The 23,270-nt window shown below is 34.6% G+C and overlaps 1 protein-coding gene across 1 annotated transcript in view; it reads right to left on the bottom strand.

Annotated features, from left to right (window-relative positions):
- Positions 1 to 23,075, bottom strand: part of LOC102809003 (exportin-2-like) — a 39,170-nt gene extending 16,095 nt beyond the window's left edge. Inside the window, exons 1-14 of the mRNA XM_085493250.1 lie at positions 23,037 to 23,075; positions 22,667 to 22,768; positions 20,668 to 20,813; positions 18,603 to 18,704; positions 15,189 to 15,334; positions 13,780 to 13,870; positions 12,710 to 12,817; positions 11,930 to 12,022; positions 10,850 to 11,017; positions 8,572 to 8,701; positions 8,267 to 8,332; positions 7,772 to 7,881; positions 5,450 to 5,542; positions 3,338 to 3,422 (exon numbers count right to left, since the gene is read on the bottom strand). Coding sequence (XP_085349376.1) covers positions 3,338 to 3,422; positions 5,450 to 5,542; positions 7,772 to 7,881; positions 8,267 to 8,332; positions 8,572 to 8,701; positions 10,850 to 11,017; positions 11,930 to 12,022; positions 12,710 to 12,817; positions 13,780 to 13,870; positions 15,189 to 15,334; positions 18,603 to 18,704; positions 20,668 to 20,813; positions 22,667 to 22,751 — 1,423 coding nt within the window. The 5' untranslated portion in view covers positions 22,752 to 22,768; positions 23,037 to 23,075. The remainder of the gene's footprint in view (positions 1 to 3,337; positions 3,423 to 5,449; positions 5,543 to 7,771; positions 7,882 to 8,266; positions 8,333 to 8,571; positions 8,702 to 10,849; positions 11,018 to 11,929; positions 12,023 to 12,709; positions 12,818 to 13,779; positions 13,871 to 15,188; positions 15,335 to 18,602; positions 18,705 to 20,667; positions 20,814 to 22,666; positions 22,769 to 23,036) is intronic.
- Positions 23,076 to 23,270: the final 195 nt, after the last annotated feature.

Below are 23,270 nucleotides of genomic sequence, written 5' to 3'. Positions count from 1 at the left end.
TTGAGTTTATTTGCACTAGCTAATAATCTATGTGCATAGTGCAGTGTGCACATTATATTTTGAGTTTACTTGCACTAGCTAATAGTCTATGTGCATAGTACAGTGTGCACATTGTATTTTGAGTTTACTTGCACTAGCTAATAATCTATGTACATAGTACAGTGTGCACATTGTATTTTGAGTTTACTTGCACTAGCTAATAATCTATGTGCATAGTGCAGTGTGCACATTATATTTTGAGTTTACTTGCACTAGCTAATAGTCTATGTGCATAGTGCAGTGTGCACATTATATTTTGAGTTTACTTGCACTAGCTAATAATCTATGTGCATAGTGCAGTGTGCACATTATATTTTGAGTTTACTTGCACTAGCTAATAATCTATGTGCAGTGTGCAGTGTGCAGTGTGAACATTATATTTTGAGTTTACTTGCACTAGCTAATAATCTATGTACATAGTGCAGTGTGCACATTATATTTTGAGTTTACTTGCACTAGCTAATAATCTATGTACATAGTGCAGTGTGCACATTATATTTTGAGTTTACTTGCACTAGCTAATAGTCTATGTGCATAGTACAGTGTGCACATTATATTTTGAGTTTACTTGCACTAGCTAATAATCTATGTGCATAGTACAGTGTGCACATTATATTTTGAGTTTACTTGCACTAGCTAATAATCTATGTGCATAGTGCAGTGTGCACATTGTATTTTGAGTTTACTTGCACTAGCTAATAATCTATGTGCGTAGTACAGTGTGCACATTATATTTTGAGTTTACTTGCACTAGCTAATAATCTATGTGCATAGTGCAGTGTGCACATTATATTTTGAGTTTACTTGCACTAGCTAATAATCTATGTGCATAGTGCAGTGTGCACATTATATTTTGAGTTTACTTGCACTAGCTAATAATCTATGTGCATAGTGCAGTGTGCACATTGTATTTTGAGTTTACTTGCACTAGCTAATAATCTATGTGCATAGTGCAGTGTGCACATTATATTTTGAGTTTACTTGCACTAGCTAATAATCTATGTGCAGTGTGCACATTATATTTTGAGTTTACTTGCACTAGCTAATAATCTATGTGCATAGTGCAGTGTGCACATTATATTTTGAGTTTACTTGCACTAGCTAATAATCTATGTGCATAGTGCAGTGTGCACATTATATTTTGAGTTTACTTGCACTAGCTAATAATCTATGTGCATAGTGCAGTGTGCACATTATATTTTGAGTTTACTTGCACTAGCTAATAATCTATGTACATAGTGCAGTGTGCACATTATATTTTGAGTTTACTTGCACTAGCTAATAATCTATGTGCATAGTGCAGTCTGTACATTATATTTTGAGTTTATTTGCACTAGCTAATAATCTATGTGCATAGTGCAGTGTGCACATTATATTTTGAGTTTATTTGCACTAGCTAATAATCTATGTACATAGTGCAGTGTGCACATTATATTTTGAGTTTACTTGCACTAGCTAATAATCTATGTGCATAGTGCAGTGTGCACATTATATTTTGAGTTTACTTGCACTAGCTAATAATCTATGTACATAGTGCAGTGTGCACATTATATTTTGAGTTTACTTGCACTAGCTAATAATCTATGTGCATAGTGCAGTGTGCACACTATATTTTGAGTTTACTTGCACTAGCTAATAATCTATGTGCATAGTGCAGTGTGCACATTATATTTTGAGTTTACTTGCACTAGCTAATAATCTATGTACATAGTGCAGTGTGCACATTGTATTTTGAGTTTACTTGCACTAGCTAATAATCTATGTGCAGTGTGCAGTGTGCAGTGTGAACATTATATTTTGAGTTTACTTGCACTAGCTAATAATCTATGTACATAGTGCAGTGTGCACATTATATTTTGAGTTTACTTGCACTAGCTAATAATCTATGTACATAGTGCAGTGTGCACATTATATTTTGAGTTTACTTGCACTAGCTAATAGTCTATGTGCATAGTACAGTGTGCACATTATATTTTGAGTTTACTTGCACTAGCTAATAATCTATGTGCATAGTACAGTGTGCACATTATATTTTGAGTTTACTTGCACTAGCTAATAATCTATGTGCATAGTGCAGTGTGCACATTGTATTTTGAGTTTACTTGCACTAGCTAATAATCTATGTGCGTAGTACAGTGTGCACATTATATTTTGAGTTTACTTGCACTAGCTAATAATCTATGTGCATAGTGCAGTGTGCACATTATATTTTGAGTTTACTTGCACTAGCTAATAATCTATGTGCATAGTGCAGTGTGCACATTATATTTTGAGTTTACTTGCACTAGCTAATAATCTATGTGCATAGTGCAGTGTGCACATTGTATTTTGAGTTTACTTGCACTAGCTAATAATCTATGTGCATAGTGCAGTGTGCACATTATATTTTGAGTTTACTTGCACTAGCTAATAATCTATGTGCAGTGTGCACATTATATTTTGAGTTTACTTGCACTAGCTAATAATCTATGTGCATAGTGCAGTGTGCACATTATATTTTGAGTTTACTTGCACTAGCTAATAATCTATGTGCATAGTGCAGTGTGCACATTATATTTTGAGTTTACTTGCACTAGCTAATAATCTATGTGCATAGTGCAGTGTGCACATTATATTTTGAGTTTACTTGCACTAGCTAATAATCTATGTACATAGTGCAGTGTGCACATTATATTTTGAGTTTACTTGCACTAGCTAATAATCTATGTGCATAGTGCAGTCTGTACATTATATTTTGAGTTTATTTGCACTAGCTAATAATCTATGTGCATAGTGCAGTGTGCACATTATATTTTGAGTTTATTTGCACTAGCTAATAATCTATGTACATAGTGCAGTGTGCACATTATATTTTGAGTTTACTTGCACTAGCTAATAATCTATGTGCATAGTGCAGTGTGCACATTATATTTTGAGTTTACTTGCACTAGCTAATAATCTATGTACATAGTGCAGTGTGCACATTATATTTTGAGTTTACTTGCACTAGCTAATAATCTATGTGCATAGTGCAGTGTGCACACTATATTTTGAGTTTACTTGCACTAGCTAATAATCTATGTGCATAGTGCAGTGTGCACATTATATTTTGAGTTTACTTGCACTAGCTAATAATCTATGTACATAGTGCAGTGTGCACATTGTATTTTGAGTTTACTTGCACTAGCTAATAATCTATGTGCATAGTGCAGTGTGCACCAGAGTATTTCGATCCCTGTAAAGAAATCACTGACAAAGGTTCAGTTCTGAAAGATAGCGAGTTTAGACATGGTTACAATGGTTTAGGTTTAGTTCTTACCATTTGGTGAGCTGATGTCAGGTGCTATGTTGCCATTGTAGAAATCTGTCAGATTTACCATCTCACTAGTTTGTGTTGTACCATGCTGTATTAATCAATATAAATTAACAACACATACAAAACAATCATTAAACTAGGAAAATAATTTAAAAATAATTTAATTTTTTTCTTCTTCTTTTCTTTATTCAAATGTATGTGATTGTCTTGTGTTTTTTTTGTTTGCTATCTTTTTGTGTTACTTTATTGTATTTTCAACTAAGATCCCACACTGGGATACGGTTTCATTAAAGATTATTATTACAAGAGAAAAGTATTTACATTACATAGTCCCTGTGACCCTATGAACGGTGAAGGCAAAACAGAGAAATGACAAAAATGTTTGATTTTGATAAATTTGCCTATGTCTTCTAAGAGGCATGGTATATGTATGCACTTTGAACAAGTTGGTCCAGACATGTGTGAGATACAGGTGGAGATGTAAGGTTGCACACAGGGGTGAAAACATTAGTCCCTGACAAAAAAGTTCATACCAATAATTTGCTGAAAAGATATTGAGAATGTTAATTGCTGCAGAATTTCTTGATTTTTGTTCCTCTATAACTATCATGAGCTAACATATTACTGTGGGAAACAAATTAAGAGAGTTTTCGTTTGGGGCTGTAATCTGTAATTAAGCCTATCGAGTAATAAATAAATAAAATTTATTATTTCCACGGATTTTCTGGTAGGTGATGTAGTAAACATAGATGAACACAGAATGTTTGAAACAATCCACCCAAAAATTGGCAATAGACCATTTGTGAGTTTCTGATTAAATATGCCATGATTACATGTTGTTATAAAACAACTAAGTTAATACTTCACATATCTATTTGATATACACCAAGTGTTAGACTGGCGCAGTCGGGGCGATTAATTTGTTTTTGTAGTTTAAATAAAATAAAAAAAAATCGCGAAATGGAGGTGTTAGCGCGAAATCACCCCGACTGGTTTATTCTGCAGGAAATTCATTGCTATTAAATATTCATGATGCACATATTATAATGAGGTGGGCGCGGAAATACATGCATAATGAGGTCAACATGATAAAGGTCACACTGCAGACCCAACATGGCGGCACGTTGAAATTTGAGTTTGTTGTATTCGTCGTTTCTAATTCATCACAATGTGTAAAAAAGTAACTCGTACTTGTCGTAGAATTAAAAAAAATATTGACTGCTACAATCACCGACGCCTTCTCGGTCAGAGGTCAGTTGAAGAGACGCTGTGATTGGCTCAGATGATTGTCAATTAGAACACTCATTAACATAATTACCCGTTGAAAAATCGATGGGTTCCTGCAGTGTTGATAGAGGGCCATGCAGAATAAACCAGTCGGGGTGATTTCGCAGTTACACCTCCATTTCGCAATTTATTTAATTTTATTTAAACTACAAAAACAAATTAATCGCCCCGACTGCGCCAGTCTAACTAAGTGTCTGCAGGTAAACTTTGTAGTTCTGTAAACTCCTTGAAATGTCCAGTCGCTTTGTACAAATTTGGGTAAACGTGAGCCATTAATGTTCCAAATCGTGCACAAACTTTGAACTAGCCTGGGACATATATAAAACCGCAGATCGTCCATTGAAAATGGAGTACAGGGTCTAGGGATGGTGAACAAAGAATATGTAATACTCTGGAAATAGAAATAGGGTGAACTTCATTTTGTTCTAATTGTATACAATTCTATTTATAAAACACATGGAATTCAGCAATCTTTAATAAATCAAATCATGAAACAAAGAGACATATATATATATATAGGATAGGATAGGATAGGATATTTTATTTGGAACGTACACAACTAAAGTAACACAACAAATCCAAAATAATTTTAAAATCTGAAAAAACAAAATTAGCTAAAATACTACAGACATAGATATATATGATACATGTGTCAAAATGATCAGTCTCCAAGGAACAGCCGGGGACACACAGATACACAGAGGTAAATCTACAAGTCTCGCTTTATGAGTTCATCTGAACTGGGCTAAGTATAAACAATTTCTTCAAGTGTTATTGTCAAGAATATACCAAGAAAATAACAGAATGATTTCAATCTGCAAGTCTTACCTTTTGTGTTTTAGATTTGGCAGCTATGGATGTCACCAAGTACACAGCAACATCTTTACTCTTCCAGTGTTTCACAGGATCAGTGGCATACTCCTGTAATAATAAATGCACAAGCAATATGATTATAAGCATGTTCACAAAGTTAATTTCCACCGAAAGTCACTGTCAATAATATAATCCTAGTTTTGAAAAGACAGTCAGCCAGCCAGTCAATGAAGAAAGAAAAACAAGCTGTATATGTATATCATTAAGATTTACCTTTAAACTTTAAACAAAATCCGTCAGGAAATATCTGAGAAATTGATGGACACATAGACAGACAGACATGTGAAATGTTTGTGACAATTGGTAACAGCTTATTTTTCCTTCTTTGACATGTTTCACTTTGTTATTCTGATGAAACTTCATAAAAGTTTCAAAATGTTTAACTTTTTCAACACCAGTTTCCTCTTTTCATCACAAAATCACAAAATAGGCCCATATATAGTCTGCAGTTTACTTTAGAAGATTGAGACAAAAATAGCCAAACTGAAAATTGACTTAAATTTTGTCTGTTGGTTTTAAGATTAGTTTTCATTTCCAGAAATATTGAAAAATATAAGAAAAAAGTAAAGACAAATTTGGGCAAGAAAGTGTGGTGGTGAAAACAAAAGATAAAAAGGCCATACATTTAAAACAGAGAAATTTCACATTCTTGCAAATTTTTGGAGTCCAGCAACTGAAGTATCTGTTTTTTTAGCTCCGCTGTCGACTTTGTCGAGCGGAGCTTATCATATGAGTGATTGTCCGTCGGCGTCCGTCGTCGTCGTCGTCGTCCGTCGTCGTCGTCGTCCGTCGTCCGTGTCAATGTTTTACTTTTTCGACTTCTTCTTGAAAACTACAAGCCTGAATGCTTTGATACTTGGTGTATATGTACCTTGGGTAGACCTCTCTTAGGTTTGTTCATTTCATGTTGATATCTTCAATTCTCTAATTTTGGTGAATATTTTTGTAATTTTTGGTAAAAAGTGATATTTTCCACTTCTTGTTAAAAACCAATAGTTCAATTGCATTGATATTACATATATAGATACTACATGTAGAGCTTTCTCAGATTTGTTCATTTCGTGATGATATCTTCAATTCTCTAATTTTGGTGAATATTTTTGTCATTTTTGGTAGAAAGTGATATTTTCGACTTCTTGTTAAAAACTGCAAGTCCGATTGCTTTGATATTATATATATAGGTACTACATGTAGACCTTTCTCAGATTTGTTCATTTCCTGATGATATCTTCAATTCTCTAATTTTGGTGAATATTTTTGTCATTTTTGGTAGAAAGTGATATTTTCGACTTCTTGTTAAAAACTGCAAGTCCGATTGCTTTGATACTATACATATTGTTCATTTTCTAATGATGTCTTCTGTTCTTTAATTGAAATGTGCATTGCTAACAGCGGAGCTATCTCAGCCGACAGGCTGCTTGTTTAGCTCCGCTGTCGACTTTGTCGAGCGGAGCTTATCATATGAGTGATTGTCCGTCGTCGTCCGTCGTCGTCGTCCGTGTCAATGTTTTACTTTTTTGACTTCTTCTTGAAAACTACAAGCCTGAATGCTTTGATACTTGGTGTATATGTACCTTGGGTAGACCTCTCTCAGATTTGTTCATTTCATGATGATATCTTCAATTCTCTAATTTTGGTGAATATTTTTGTAATTTTTGGTAAAAAGTGATATTTTTGACTTCTTGTTGAAAACCGCAAGTCCAATTGCTTTGATATTACATATATAGGTACTACATGTGGACCTCTCTCAGATTTGTTCATTTTGTAATGATATCTTTAATTCTCTAATTTTGGTGAATATTTATGTAATTTTTGGTAAAAAGTGATATTTTCGACTTCTTGTTGAAAACCGCAAGTCCAATTGCTTTGATATTACATATATAGGTACTACACATGTGGACCTCTCTCAGATTTGTTCATTTCATAATGATATCTTTAATTCTCTAATTTTGATGAATATTTTTGTCATTTTTGGTAAAAAGTGATATTTTCGACTTCTTGTTGAAAACCGCAAGTCCAATTGCTTTGATATATTATACATATAGGTACTACATGTGGACCTCTCTCAGATTTGTTCATTTTCTAATGATATCTTCTGTTCTTTAATTGCCATGTGCATTGCTAACAGCGGAGCTATCTCAGCCGACAGGCTGCTTGTTTATATTATTTATCATGCTTTGACTAACCGCTGTCACTATGCATAGAGATATGAATGACACAATCTAAGTAATCCATGATAGTTTCTGGCATTTCAAAATGCTTTCAAGGTTTACTCACCTGTAACATACTGGATACATAGTGAGAGAATATCTGAGTGACTGGTTGCTCGAAAAATTTACACAGCGACCTCACAAGGTCACACGCTGCTCGTCGTCGCGTGTCCACATCTAAAGACACAATCATAAATTTAGATAATTTGGGTCAGATATTTGTAGTGATAACCTCGTGCAGTTTAATTGTCCCAAATGGATTGATTTATATTATTATAATATTGTAATATTATTATACATCTGGCAGTAAAAATCAATGGAATTCAGCAATCCATAAAACCCCCATACGAACATGTTCGAAATTGTTGCGAACATTTTCCTTCTTTGAAAATTAACATGATATTGACACTGTTTACATTCAACGCTGTTTACATGGAATGTAGCAACTAGGTAGCAGTAATTACAGCAAGTAACTGAAATACAATCATGCCACCTTACAACTATCTTGGGGGATGACAGTACAGAGAGAGGTTTGTGTCATTATATACTGTCTGTGCAGTACCTGATCCTTCTATGTCACGTCGAATATATTCTTCAGCGTTGTCTTCAAATAATTCTTCATCAGTATCTGAAATATTCAACGAACAACAAAACGTCACGACTTTTTACATGCTACCAAACCATTGCAGTATGCGTTGTCATAGTAATGCAAGTAATTAAATTAATGCTGAGAAGTCTGCATTAATAGTTATTGACTCAAAGCCGAGTCTTGTTTTGCTTTCACATGTTTTTTTTCAACAGAGCAAGTACAATTTTTATTAACCACATTGCATGTATATCAAAAGTTGGACTACAATTTGTCTTTACCTCTGAAGTACATGTTGGGAACAATAACTTTCTCACATATGCTGGTGAGGGTGTCTTGTGATTCAAATAAGTTCTTATAATGAGCACGTTCAGCAACAGAAGCCAAAAACTGAATAGCATTACTGACAAGCTGAAAATAAAACAAAAACCTAGTATATTATTACAAGAACAAGTTGCCTATTGACAGAGATGAAAGTTTGTTGTAAATGGGGGGAGGGGCTGTGAAGAGAATGACTGTGGACAGAAACAACAAAACCAACAGATTATCCCTATTTAGCAGAATTTTAGACTTTAAAAGCGCCATGCCGAATTGTTTAATGGGTATCACTGTAATTTATACTGTCAAAGGTAAATCAAATCTACAGCCTGTGTATCTACTTGAAAGAATTAGGTCAGTGTTCTCCCCAGAAAAATGTATCAGAGTGGCGGCTAATTTGCATATAATTTACATATCATTAGCATTTGTCTGAAGATAAAGAAAACAATAATGACAGGCTTGCATGGATGAAAATGTGTCTTTATTTTTTAACAAATTTATGTAGAAGATTAAATGAATCTGCTGCTGTGTGATTTCTATGTAATGTTGATTCTTCGGACTTTCATGGAAGCCCAGTGATCTGCAGCTTTTGAGAACGCCGTGATTTTCTTTGCTTCCCACTTCTATTAAATGACATGGCCTTCTTGTGCATCTCCGAGTGTGCGTGTTTATCGATAGCATATTTCGTAATATTTATACATGGCATAGAATTCCATACCAAAGAACTATTTCTGGATGTTTTTAAGTTGAATTTTCCACATATGTGACACAGCATTCCTAAAAGATAAGAAATAGGAGCGAATCAATACTTGTATTTAAAAAATATCGTCACGATCAACACGAAAATAAACAAATTGCCGCCATTTTGAAAAGTCGCTAAACTTAAAAATTGCCACGATAAACTTTACCCAACTATTTCAAAACACAATACTAGTATTAGTTACTTTGATAAATCGTAGCCAACAATTTTTGAACTTCCAGAAAGAAGGTCGTTTCCAAAAAAATTTTTCAACGATCGGCAAAAAATGAAGCCATACAAAAATTTACTAAACTAGGTCAAAACTCGCTTCCAAGTAAAACGCTACAAATAAATACTTTTTTTACCTTTGCCATCGAATGTTTCTCTCAGCCACGTATATTTTGTTGTCCATTGTGCATCAAATCTAGAGTTTATTTTTTTGCACTTTTCGTTGTAACATCATCTTGGACACGTTTAGTACCACTGCCGACAGGGGTACCGGTGACCGCGTTGCTGGTGGGTTTATCGCTCGCAACCAGGGGCCCAGCAGGGCGTTCTACGCGGAACCACAACGTAATATTTCTGCTGTTTGACATCGTTGCTTCTTCCAGCCAAGTATGCTACTGAGAAAATACTCGCTATTACCCCAATTAAATAGGGCGAAAGTGTTTATTGTCGAAGTACGAAGCTGTATTAGTCCATTGTCTTTGCGTAAGCACTGACATGTTTCCATTCACACCTGATTTTGCTCACAGTACCGGACGCTGATGACGCTGACTAACAGATTCGCACGTGTATTAACAAGCTAAAAGAAAGAGTAACAGGAAATGCCACAGAGTAGCGGGCAATCTCTCAGAGTAGCGGCATAAATAATGGAGTAGCGGCCCCGCTACGCTAAAACGCTTTGGGGAGAACACTGGAGGTGTAATTTGTTTGTATTTACACCTTGGCTTGTGAATGTGAACCAGGCATTTAGCAGAACTGTAAAATCCTAGTCACCACCTACATGTGTTGCCCCTCAGCACATACACATATGTAGCTCAGGTGACCAGCGCACTATCTATGTTAATATGAGGAATAGGTTTGCTGGAATGCAACTCATTATGCTAATTTACTGACGTATCATTGGGTATAGCAGAAAATCAGAAAATAGTACACTGGATATAATTTGCTAAAACAAAATTCATAGTTTAAAAACAAAATAGGTCTAAAAAACGAAGGAAATCAGCAACCATTACATTTTGATTTGCACACGTCACCTACAGTCATGTACAATTTTTTTTTGGTACCACTCTCTCTAACATGCTGAATCAACTTGATTTTTGTAAGTATTCAAAATTGGCCCCGTCAGAGGGCACACTGGTGATGACACCATTTTTATGTATTTTTCTATAATTTCTTTCTTGATTTTGTACTGGACTGTCGTAATATAAAAAAAAATGCAAGCCAGTGTTTTTGGTGAAAGGTGACTTTCAAACAGTTGAGAATAAATTGTAAATTACCAGATCATATTTGACTTCTTGTCCAGTACTGGTAAGTAGATTCCACACAGCGGTCACAAAGTTCGGCAAGTATGGTTGAAATTCCTCATCATATTTCTGAGCGTACAACGCTATATTATCACAAATTTGGGATTTTAGTTTGTCCAATGGTCCTGCTTCTTCCGTATCCTGAATAATAATAAGAAATCCACCGAAAGATTGGCAAGAAACTATCAGTACTATATTCATAACATATGTAATCCCATTTGTGATTGCCGTAAAATACTTTTATTTTAGCTGGAAACAATTTTCTCTGAAAAAACATGTTGGTTGTTTTTTATGAATTTTATTTTCAATGTTTTAATATTAATGAGTTGAAATGAAAATATTGAGAAATAAGTATTTTCAGTAGATTTTATTTTCACTGATATATCCCCTTCAGCGAAAATAAATTCGAAGTGAAAATAATGCACTTTACAGTAGTCTCAATCCCACAGAACAATCAAATTTATGTAAAACTCGGTGTTCACTTGATCATGTCTGCTGATACCAAACTAAGAGTTAATATATTGTGAAACTTTACATAAAAATATCCAAAAATATGTGCATGTTAATATGACCTTTGAATGCTGGGATACAGAAAAATTAATGACATGACCTCGTTTAATAGAATTCCCGAAATGTGACGTTCAGTGATAATTACTGCTGAGATTATACGGTAATTGTCATACGTGATATATCAATCATGGACGCTTATTTTCAACAAATTTCTCACCAGGTAAGTAAAATTCAGTTATTACCATGAGGAAAGGAGGGGTATAGTTTAAACATGAGCAGCAACAAGTGTTTGAAACTATTTCAGGCAGCATCGAGTCTGCTGGTTGGAGAATAACAAAACTGTCCATCCAAGATTGCAAATATTTATAGCGATCATTTTCTCTATGGGTCATCAAAACTGCACATTATCTCAGCAATTCAATATTTTTTTTTATTTTGGAATAACAACCTCTCCAAAATGCAAGCCCTGCATGTCATCAACTCCTTGACATTAGCGGCAATCGCTGCTAACAACTAAACCAAAATATTTTGAATTGAACTTACAGTTGTATGCAGCAGCTTGTTGTCCGTAACCAACAGTGTATGGAAATTAGGCATCCATATTTTCATGTTATCTTCAAAGTATTCAGGCAAATCCTAAAGTATAAAGATAAACAGAATCTGACTCAACCCAAGAGTTTATTGACCCCCAATCTCTGCATCTCAATTTGTGCAACGTTTCACAGTAATTAATCTTAAAATTACAACCACACCAGTCATTGAGGTAGATGGTTAACAAAAATTGGCAAGGAACCTCAAAAATGTGTGTATGTCTTATCTAGATGATTGTTTGCGAGTGATGTTTCGTTTCTTCCACTATTCTTAACACTATTTCTCAATAGTGTGCATTCTTATTAACACCTAAATTTAATTAGTGTTGATCATATGTTCAAGAAAAAAATCTAAGATTGGCAGAATTTTGGGAACCACACAAATATGTTATCGGTCAGAATATTAGAAGCTAATAAATTACTAAAAATCACCCCAAGAAAAAGGGGGGACATTTGTAGTTTTTTAGGGTACTCCATCCGAGTATGTAATAGTATGATTTCTCGAGCTGTGTTCAAGGTTTTCACATTTGGTTATCCATGTGACAACATTTTTAACCCCAGTGAACGAAAATTAAGTTGATATAGAAATCCCACACAATGTTTTAACAATTTCTTTATATTTATAAATAGAGTTCAATTTAGAGCCAAGTTTAAAATTATCAAAATTGGCCATTATGTATGGACAGAATGTTATCCAATTCAATGACACAATTGTGACATATTGGTTACTCACCTGAAAGTTGAGACTATAAAAGAGTTTAGAGATGAGAGTCAGTGAACTATAGATTATTTTGATAGCTGAAGCATCATTGGAATATTGTTTAGAAAGGTCCATGGTACCCTGCAATGATAAAACATTGGTATATCAGCAAACATAAAACACAGTGTTTGCTCACATTAATTAACTCATTAATTAACACATTAAAGAATGATTGTCAGCAAAACTTGATTGTGTAGTCAAAAATGAAATTGGAAAGTTACAATGTTGGCGAGTTATACCAATCAAAGTTATTTACTGTCTTCAATAGAAAAAATCTTCTGAATCAGCTTTGGGTGCGGCATAAAACACAACTACTGTATAAAACGGCATTTAATTTGTTTGATTTAATATATTTTCTATTGTCTGTTAGATCAATTTTAATTTTGTGTCAAGACTTGCACTTGCACGTGAATGAGATGAGTGGTCTAGCATATAATAAATGCTAATTATATGCGCTGCTTAACCAAAGAAGTTTGTAATGGCCGATGTACAGAGTTACAGCTGTGTTACAAGCAATGCTGCTTTCAGGAAGTCAGTAAATTCTATTGTCAGCCAATTAGCTGGTTAGGTGTACGATGTTGACATTAGTTAATACATTCATCGAACACTGAGAGTGTTTTCTCACGTTAGTCATTAGTTAACACATTAGCTTGAACACTGAGGGCGCTTTCTCGCATTATGATGTTTTAGCACATTTATTGTCAATGGCTGAGCCATCCATCTATGAAGTAATGATGTATTCAACACCAAGTGACTTTCTCCCAAATTATTCTGCACTTTTTTTATTATATTTTTCAATATATCTGGAAATGAACCCCAATTTTGGAGGCAAAAGACAAAATTTGAGCCAATTTTCAGTTTTTACTCAAAAATTTGGGCTATTTTGCCCCAATCTTCTGAAGGAAAGTGCAGACTATAAATGGGACTATTTTGTGAATTTGTGATGAAAAGGGGGAACTGGTGGTGAAAAGGCTGAGATCACCCAAATATCACATAATTGATAATCAGTTATCCGAGACAAAGCAGAAGGCGGCACAACTCACCACAAAAAGTTCAGTTAGTGGAGCTGCAAAATTGTCAAGGACCATTTTAATTTCAGTCCACAGTTCTTGAGATTTAAATTCATGACGATACCTGAAAGAAAAACAAACATTATTATTCTCATTAAAGATGACATACATTGGAGTCCCAAGGTTTTAACTACTACTATAGATGGCGTATTTGTTCTAATTGTTGCATACACACTGTAAATGACCAGTGTGAGTGTCATATTTTAATGATCCAGCATACCTTCTATGTAAATTTTGGTTTTTGTGGGCTTGCAGGAGAGCAAATATGATACAGTAAACCACTTTAATTCTCACTGGGGTCCTAACAGACTGTGTCACGACAACTAAATTTTGTCCTGACAAACAATGGTTTTCATTTCACTGCCAGATCCTGTGTAATTTGTGTAATGCCGAAATGCAGATTTTTCAGAAGGAAATATGGCATTGAGTTTTCCTATATCATTAAAATTAATTATTAAATGTGTATAGCATATCATTAAGCGTGGAAATACCCCCAAAATACTTTCGCGCATGACTAATCCAATGCTATGTTTAATGTCACTCTTTGTCCTGTTTATTATGTTCAATTTCACAATCTAACAGAGAATCTCACAATGAAAGGTTTACAGTATATTCCAGCAGTGCAGTCAAGAATTACGATGTCTACTTATGCAGCTACAGACAGGTCATTACACATTGCAGTGGTAGTTGAATAAACATCCTATAAATTGGTAATATTAACAAATTAAAATGCCATGATAAGAAATTTTAACTCAAAGTATCACATACTACCCACATCGTAGTAGTGACTTGGTTTAGCATGGAAATGGTTGAAATATATTTTATATATTTTTTTTTCAAGTAGACTCCAAAAACTTATTTGTACTGGGTACATAAACTCAAAAGGCAATGATGTGTTTCAGCCTCTGAAACATCACCTACTGACGCCATTTTTTCCATTCATTTCGGCTTTCCATGAAGGTTTCAGCAGGAGATGTATTTAGAGGTTTACAATCCAGAACTTTTGGGTTTTTTCACCCAGTACTCAGTGCCTGAAAGCATACAAAAATTGGCCTTTTTGGAACTATTTCTATATTGAATCATTATGTTATAAAAAATAAATAATATTTGTCAGAATTTCCAGATTATTTGTGACAACTTATCATATAAATACCCATTTTTTCCCCAAATGTAACGAAAAATTTTGAAATAAATGCACCGATATAACAAAACATTTGTACCACACAAAGATTGCCATTTTTATCAGTGTAACATTTTTTGTGTGAAAACTAGTTTAGTGATCATACTTTTTTCATCAGGATTTTAACAGAGTAAGATCAAGAAAATCTGGTCATAAGTTTTAATCAAAGCCACTGCCCAGAACTTATTATATGCATTTTTACCTTTTAAACAGAGAATGTGCAGTTCTCAGCACACCGTTTATGATGTGAAAATCACCACTTTGAAATTTAGACACCATTTCAGGAAGCAAGTTTGGCCATTTCTTTGGAAAATCCTCACGCCCAATAATGCTGATTGCATCACTTAACTAGGAGCAAAAGAAATATGCATGTTATATAGAGTGCAATGTATCCTGTATAGTTCAATAAAATCTTGCATTCTTTTACAGCAATTCCAGGCACTGATTTGACACTGAAGTCGTGCTAGATGTTGATAACTTACTACAATAGGTTACACACTTTGTATTCAAATTTACAGAAGTTGTAACTAGAAATATAAACATCGGCTACAAATCAGAGGAATGATTGTCAGACATTGCCCACAATGTTTTCTATTTTTGCTACAAAGTCAGGTACACCTAGACTTTAAGGTGCGTCTGTCTTTCATTTCACTTTTGGTCAGTCATCGTGTCGATTGCGTGTCTACAAATCAGCATTTGTCCGAGTTGTTTAAGCACCACGATTGAGAAGCAAGGAGTCAAAATAACAGTTGAAGTGAGAACAAGAGTTGTCGATTTGTATTTTCGTGGACTGTCATTTGCTGAGATTAGAGATCGAAATGGTGTTTCAAAGCAGACAGCTTATAATATCGTCAAACTGTTTGTTACCACCGAGAGTATCCTGAGGGTATCCTGCCAGGAAACTGACAACGTTATAGACTATGTCGAATATTATAAAACATTGCGACTGCGCATTTACGGACAGGAAATTCAACAAAAACTACTTGTGTACGGCGGCAACCCTCCCCGGACGTGTCAGGGTTCTCCACGAGGGGTTTTTACAGGGCGCCGCGCCCTGTTATCTGAAATTGGCGCCCTGTTTAAATTGTCAGCGCCCTGTTATATTTCCTGTGCGCCCTGCATGGTCCCAGACAAAGAATTGTTTACAAAACAGGCCAACACTCATTGTCTTCCGAAGATGATTCATCGTGCTCAGGGTAACTGGTTCATTGTTTTAAGGTGCAACTGTGAAAATTCCGGTTTGTTATCGTAGCAGGTCACCGTGAGGTGATAACACCACCAAACAAAAAGTTACAAGTTTTTTCAACACGATTAAAAATGAACATGTGGCCTAGAGAAGTGCATTACCGTACCCATATTTTTACTGCCAGGGTGACGTCAAATATATAAAATTGTTATCGGTAAAACACATTCGCTAAATCATAAGGCCTATGGTTATACCAAGATCACGCCGTGACTAGGTAGCGGCAACATCGTCACCGCCGAGTGGAACAAACGACCAGCGCAGCCGACGTACCATCACAGACATTGCTGATCAACAAGAAGTCCACACGAATGCTTGCTTGAACATGTAAATGTTTATATTTAAATGTCACTATTTAAAGTTGAATTTTCTTTAAATCATGATTTAAAAACCCCGGTAAAACGGCCATGCTTTCAACTCGCATCATAAGTGGAGGAAATAAATTTACTTGTGTTCTTTTGGAACAAATATTCTGATTGGTTGTTTTTCGCGTCAATGCATGGCTTTGGCCAATCAAAAGCATCGTTACATAGTATCAGGGTGCACAGAGTAAAATGAACTGTTTCCGGGTCATAGCTGTTTTCAACGAAGCAGACATCAACAAACTTTCGATTCGAATGAAAATTATTCTTTTAAGTATGTATTTTGTTTTTTTATACCTAATTCTATTATTTTTGATAGTAACTGTTAACTGCAGATCGAAAATCTTCTATTGTGTACATTTTATTTCGTTTGATCACCTTGGTTTTTGGTGCCATTCATGCAAGTTTTTTAATGAACCAATTACGAACGTTTGTGCGACATACATTTTATTTTGCTTCGTCCAAATAAATATAAATCATAAATATAAATTTTTGCTAAAAATTAAATAAAGCATGTATGTATCTATTTGGGAAAATAAATTAACAAACTTGTTACGTTATTTTCTGGATGCGATCATTACTTGTAAACAACTGATGTCGCCGCTTGAGGAATCGTGCAGCTAAAAACAGCTGATTGTACGTGCTGACGTTTACTTAATAATAGCTCTTCAAAATTCCTATTCATTTTGTAATAATAAATATATATTATGCATATGTAATAATATATGTAGATTAATAGATTTTTTAGTTTCCATCCTTGCCAATGATGCACCTTACAAATGTGCCACGCCCACTTCACATTGGCGCGCCCTGTTTAATTTTCAAACCGTGGAGAACCCTGCGTGTGATCGTTGGTTGCCAGTGATAAGCTCTTTAAAGTGATTATTTGGTGAAACATCAACCTTTTGGTTCTCATCGTCGAGAACTAATAATCGAATAACGGACATTTCCATGGCATAATAGGAATAATGCACTTTGATCAATAATTCAATAATTCAGCTGGTTCCGTAAAATAACGTTCTTTACATGGCCACCACTTTATGTGCCCCTCTCACTGAAATAACATGTGACGCAAATTGAAGTACGAAACTAAGTTGAGAGCCTCGATCGTTTATTGGAGGAGAAATCAAAACTAATGTACCGCCACTTTTATGGGCGTAGCTTTCTTCCGGTGCGCTTCAAATTGCAGACATGCTGTCTGCATTATTTGTAACAACTTCTGTAAATTTGAAAACAAAGTGTGTAACCTATTGTAGTAAGTTATCAACATCTAGCACTACTTCAGCGTCAAATCAGTGCCTGGAATTGCTGTAACAATTCACTCATCACCAATGACGTATTTGGATATGGTTACACCAAATTATGTCATATTCACCTGCAACGGAATAGAACTACCAATATTTTTATATCATAAATTACTTTGAGGAAATGGTTATTTGAAAACATGCCATGACCCACAGAAAGCTGAATAAACCATTTAATTTTCAGGCTTTTATGGCATAGGTGAAAAGAAAATTTTGCAAAAGTCACTGACACAAATGTTGTAGGACCACTCAAAATTTTTTACTGTTACAAATTTTTCTAGCTTTTCAAGTCTTCAATAGTTTTTTATACATTATTAGGAGATTATTTAAATATCTAATTGTTACAAAACTCGGATGTGAGCAGTTATTTCATTTATGAAACATTCACTGTATGCCAAGCCGAGGTATCAGGATAATAAGACTTTTCAGCGATTATTCAAAAATCATAAAAAAAATATGCATAACAGGAATAACTGTTGTCACAACCATGAGATATTATTAAATAGAAATTACGAAACTGCACAAACGATACTTTGCTGTGGCTTTTACACGATTTAATTTGAATCATAGGAAGTTTATTGCCTGAACCCAGCTCTAAGGTGTTTCAACTCCTAAAACAGTTATACATACAGTTTGTCACTATTCTAGTTATTTCATCGGAATCTTCATGAATAATTATCACATTACATAATGTTTTGGACACTTACCTGTCTCTGTATTTGTTCAGGCATTCTTAACATCAATCCTACTATCTCTGTTTTGATGGTTTGTCTGTCGGCATCACTAATTTTGTTGGGAAAATCTTCCAGCTATAAACGAGTAGGAAAAAAATCAAAGAATATATCAATTGTGAAAAAACATTGCTAATGAGCTTACTGTAAATGCATTAATTATTCAATGGGTTTTAAAATTAACAGTGACCATGAAAAAAACTTCAAAATAGTGAAATTAAATGGTTTTACAGTACAGTGGCCCCTCGCTAAGTCGCGCCTCGGTAAGTCGCGATTCGGCTAAGTCGCGGGTACTTGGATGGCTCCCAAAATTTCTATTGTGTTTTGACAGCAATTTTGAAGTACAAAGACTAATGTTTCGTGGCATAGTGTTTTTAACTAACCGCTAAAGAGACAACCGAACACCCACTGTCCGTCAATTGCTGAGATGCAATGGGTGACGGCGGCCTTACTCAAGGTGTCAACAGGGGTGTCGAGTAGTGACCGTACGTACTTCTTGGCCGGTCCCATTTTGTTATACCTCTACAAAAACTCGCTACAATGAGTTGAATTCATAGCATTCTGATCTCTATTTCTCAATTGACGCTGTCGGAACTTTTCCCGAAAAACTGAGAGAAATTATCTATGAAGGTGGTTATTTTGACGAACATGTTTATAATTGCGATGAAACTGGTTTATTTTGGAAGCTGTTACCGTCGAAGTCGCAAGCAACAGCAAGCGGCCCACATAATATCAGACACAAACAAAATAATCAACGCAATGTTTACAGCAAACACAATCATGATTTTATTCGAATACTGCCTGACACATGTGATGATACATCAATTAACTAAACCGAGGGTTTATATGTGCTTTTTATATGTTTTTCAATGCACGACCTCCCTCTTTCACGAGGTCCCTCGGTAAGTCGCGGCCCTCGATAAGTCGCGGTTTTTGCTTGGATCCCAACACCCGCGACTTAGCGAGGGGCCACTGTACTAAAAAACCAAACTTACAGCAGTTCAACCAGCATATTTGAATACTGTAAAATACTTTATTTTAGCTGGAATTTTTCGCTGTTTTGTATAGCATTTATTTTCACTGAAGAGTTGATGTAAAATATAGGAAAAAAGATGTATTCATTGAATTTTATTTTCCCTGAATCATCCCTTCAACAAAAATACAGTATTTTACTGGAGGCTCTGAAATTGCACTCTGAGAACATTCAAAGAGCTTTATTGTCTTTGCACGTGTGGCAAGAACTTCAGCTTTGAATTTTGTTAAAGTGTTTTACCACGATTCAGATTCAGTTAAAAAAACTGTTTGGAATTACTGCATGCTAGTGATTACAAACATTGTGGAATCTTAATGAATCTTCATCAGACCATCAGATATGAGCCAAGATTCCAATACACTTCATCAGACCATCAGATATGAGCCAAGATTCCAATACACTTCATCAGACCATCAGATATGAGCCAAGATTCCAATACACTTCATCAGACCATCAGATATGAGCCAAGATTCCAATACACTTCATCAGACCATCAGATATGAGCCAAGATTCCAATACACTTCATCAGACCATCAGATATGAGCCAAGATTCCAATACACTTCATCAATACTTACTAATCTTAACCAATTGAACGTCATATTTTCTCATCAGCATTTTTTGTTCAACATTTTACACACTTGTGTATTTTTCAATAATTTCTTTTAATTAATTTTGACCAACTTTCTGATGGACTCAAAGTTGTTTTTTTTGCCATGAAGGTGCATATATAGTTACTTTTAGAAGTATTACTGTTCTCTAATTATGAAAAAACTAATGTCTCACTTTTCATTAATTAATTCACAAATTAATCTTGTATACGGTAAACTATGTCACCAACTTTGACGTGTTCAATGTTTTTGACGTCACATTTGAAAAACTTTCTTCTGTTTAAACTGGACACAGAGGAGGCTATAATGCGTAATGGAAACAGAATCAAGTCACTGAATGCAAAACATTTTTCTTATTGTGCTGTAGTTTGGATATGATGGGGAAAGTAAATTACTCACAATTCGCCAGTTCCTCTTGATATAATTCTTAAATGTGATCGACGCAGATACTCTGATTGTCATTTCTGCATCCAACTTCTCAATCAGATGTAACAATAATATTGGGTATCCATGGTTACCTTCAACTGATTCCAGAAACTTTTCAGCTAAATATAAGAGATACTTGAGATTGAGTGAAAAGCATACAAGATAAGATAAGATAAGATAAGATAACGACATAAGGGAAAATCTTGGGGTCATGGGGCTTCCCCTGACCTAGATTTATCTCCCCATCATTGGTAGAATCGCTGATTAATGCCTACAGTTCAAAATAATCATTTTGACTGACCGGAGTCTATGGTGGATATTGAATGTAGTAAATTTCTCATTAGGAATAACAAGAAAGAAAATTTGAATTTTTTGATGTGAAAATTATTTTGGTTACTAGTAATTGCTAACATTGAAATTTTCATTTTGTGTCATGATTTTGGTTATTTCTACTTATAAGCACAAGAGCAATTGTAATTGTTTGTATGTTTTGATTGCAGTATTAATTGTTAATTGCTTCTTATTTAACTTGGGATCTGAAACTTTAAGAGGGAAGGGTTCAACTCAGGATAGAATCTTCCACCCTTTTCATTAGCAGCATTTTTTTTAATTTTCTCTAATTTTGCTGAAGATAAAACATTGAAATTTTCATTTTCTGTCATGATTTTGGATATTTCCAAAGCAAGTATTATTTATTAATATGTTGTGATTGCAGTGTTAATTGTAATTGCTTCTGGTTTACTGTTCAAACTTAACATACTAAAACTGAAAAAAAAAAAAAAAACAATAGATGAAAATGGAAACTACCATGCAGACGGGAAGAATAATTCATACCTATCAAAATAAGAAAAATACCACAGCAGTATGTAGCACATACAAACAATGACATATTTTAGAATCAGCTGCCATAAAGTAACATAGAAAACAAATACCAATTCAGTGACGGAAAGATTAATCAAAAAAACCTCCATTTTCCTGATAAACATAAAAATGTCTTACAAATTGCATGTTTGTACACAATGTAATATAGTCGTGTGAACTGGAGTAGACAAAGGGATTTTTGTTTTTCTGAATATAATTTATAAACTGTTTTTATTTGAAACCAGACTCGGCTCAAAAAAGGCAACTGTATCAGCAAGGTGCCCCCCCCCCCCATTCTGCGAAGTTCTTCCGCATCCATCAGAGTGAAATTAGAATAGTCTGTCACATGCTCACAAATTCATAGCATAATAATTTATAACAAGCGTTACAAATTAATAATTTTCGTATTATATTATGGCATAATAAGAAAAAGGTGAAGGTGTAGATTAAGGTTGGTACCCCCCATGCTAACCCAAATATGCATAAAAAACAAAGTAATTGCACAACCTTATCACAAGAGGGCAGAATATTGTATCATAATTGTGTACTAATGAGAAATTTCCTCATCAATAAATATTTGGTATGCACTTATTTTATCAACCAAATCGAGAGATCACTATTACCACCCTATTTAACACCTAGACCTATTTAACAAATGTTGTACTCTTTTGTAAACCAAATTCATCATTGTATTTCATGACAGCGCAATAAATAAACATTGTATTGTATGTATTATGAGAAGAGTATGTAGTTATGTATGTGATGCACAATGGTAACAAATATTTCTATCAGAGGTGGTGGGTTGCAGAATTGAAAAAAAAAATACACAGGAAAGAATCATGACCAAAATAATCCTGCACAGAGAAAATAAACAAAATTACCACTAATTCATTACTGAAATAAATAACACAAAACTAAATGAAAGACAAAAAATATTTTGTGCATAAATATTTTTCTATCGCCCCACCCGACCCAGAATATCTGATGATGCAGCCCTTACATCATAAGTTTTTAACACCACACTGACTCTAAGACTGGTATGGTTAACTTATGGTAAATAGTTTTCATTTTGATTCCAGCGCCACAAAGTGATAAATGAGGCTACGTGTACCTGGTTTTCGTTCATTCACGTCAGGGGAGAGCGTTTTCAGCAGATACGCTGATAGAGTCTGCAAATTGGCGTCGTTGATCTCCATCTTGCCCAGTTCAATATCTGTAATTAATAGCACTATATAAATGTGCAACAAGCTACGCCCATACCTTAGAGACGGGCAAATCCGACGTGATTAATAATAATGACATCATTCGTTTCCGATGTTCAGCATAGTTGTGCAACTCGTCGCCAACAAACATAATTCGGACAAAATTTAATTCAAAGTACGTGAGTTCAAATTAAATATAGGTTGAGGTGCTTAAAAAATATTGAAATCAAACATTCATGTAATAATTAAATGAAAACGAACGCAAACGTCAAAACTCACATGTGCAGTTTCTGGAAGTCTTTTTTCAAAATGGCGCCGCTGTATAGGCGCATGCGCGTGTACTGAACCTAGAAATTGCAGTTTTAAAAAATAATATGTATTATTGAAACAATGTATAATGTAGAATGTGTGACTAAACATGGCGATTGTATCTATCCATGCATGTTGGGTTTTAATGTATATTGATATTACATGTCGAATCAAAATATTGCTTGTTGAATAAAAAGCCACCAA

This window comes from Saccoglossus kowalevskii, chromosome 18 (genome assembly GCF_978046115.1).
Source record: "Saccoglossus kowalevskii chromosome 18, keSacKowa6.1, whole genome shotgun sequence".
Taxonomy (NCBI): domain Eukaryota; kingdom Metazoa; phylum Hemichordata; class Enteropneusta; family Harrimaniidae; genus Saccoglossus; species Saccoglossus kowalevskii.
Note: the sequence above shows the minus strand (reverse complement) of the source record. Positions and strands in the feature narration are given on the sequence as shown.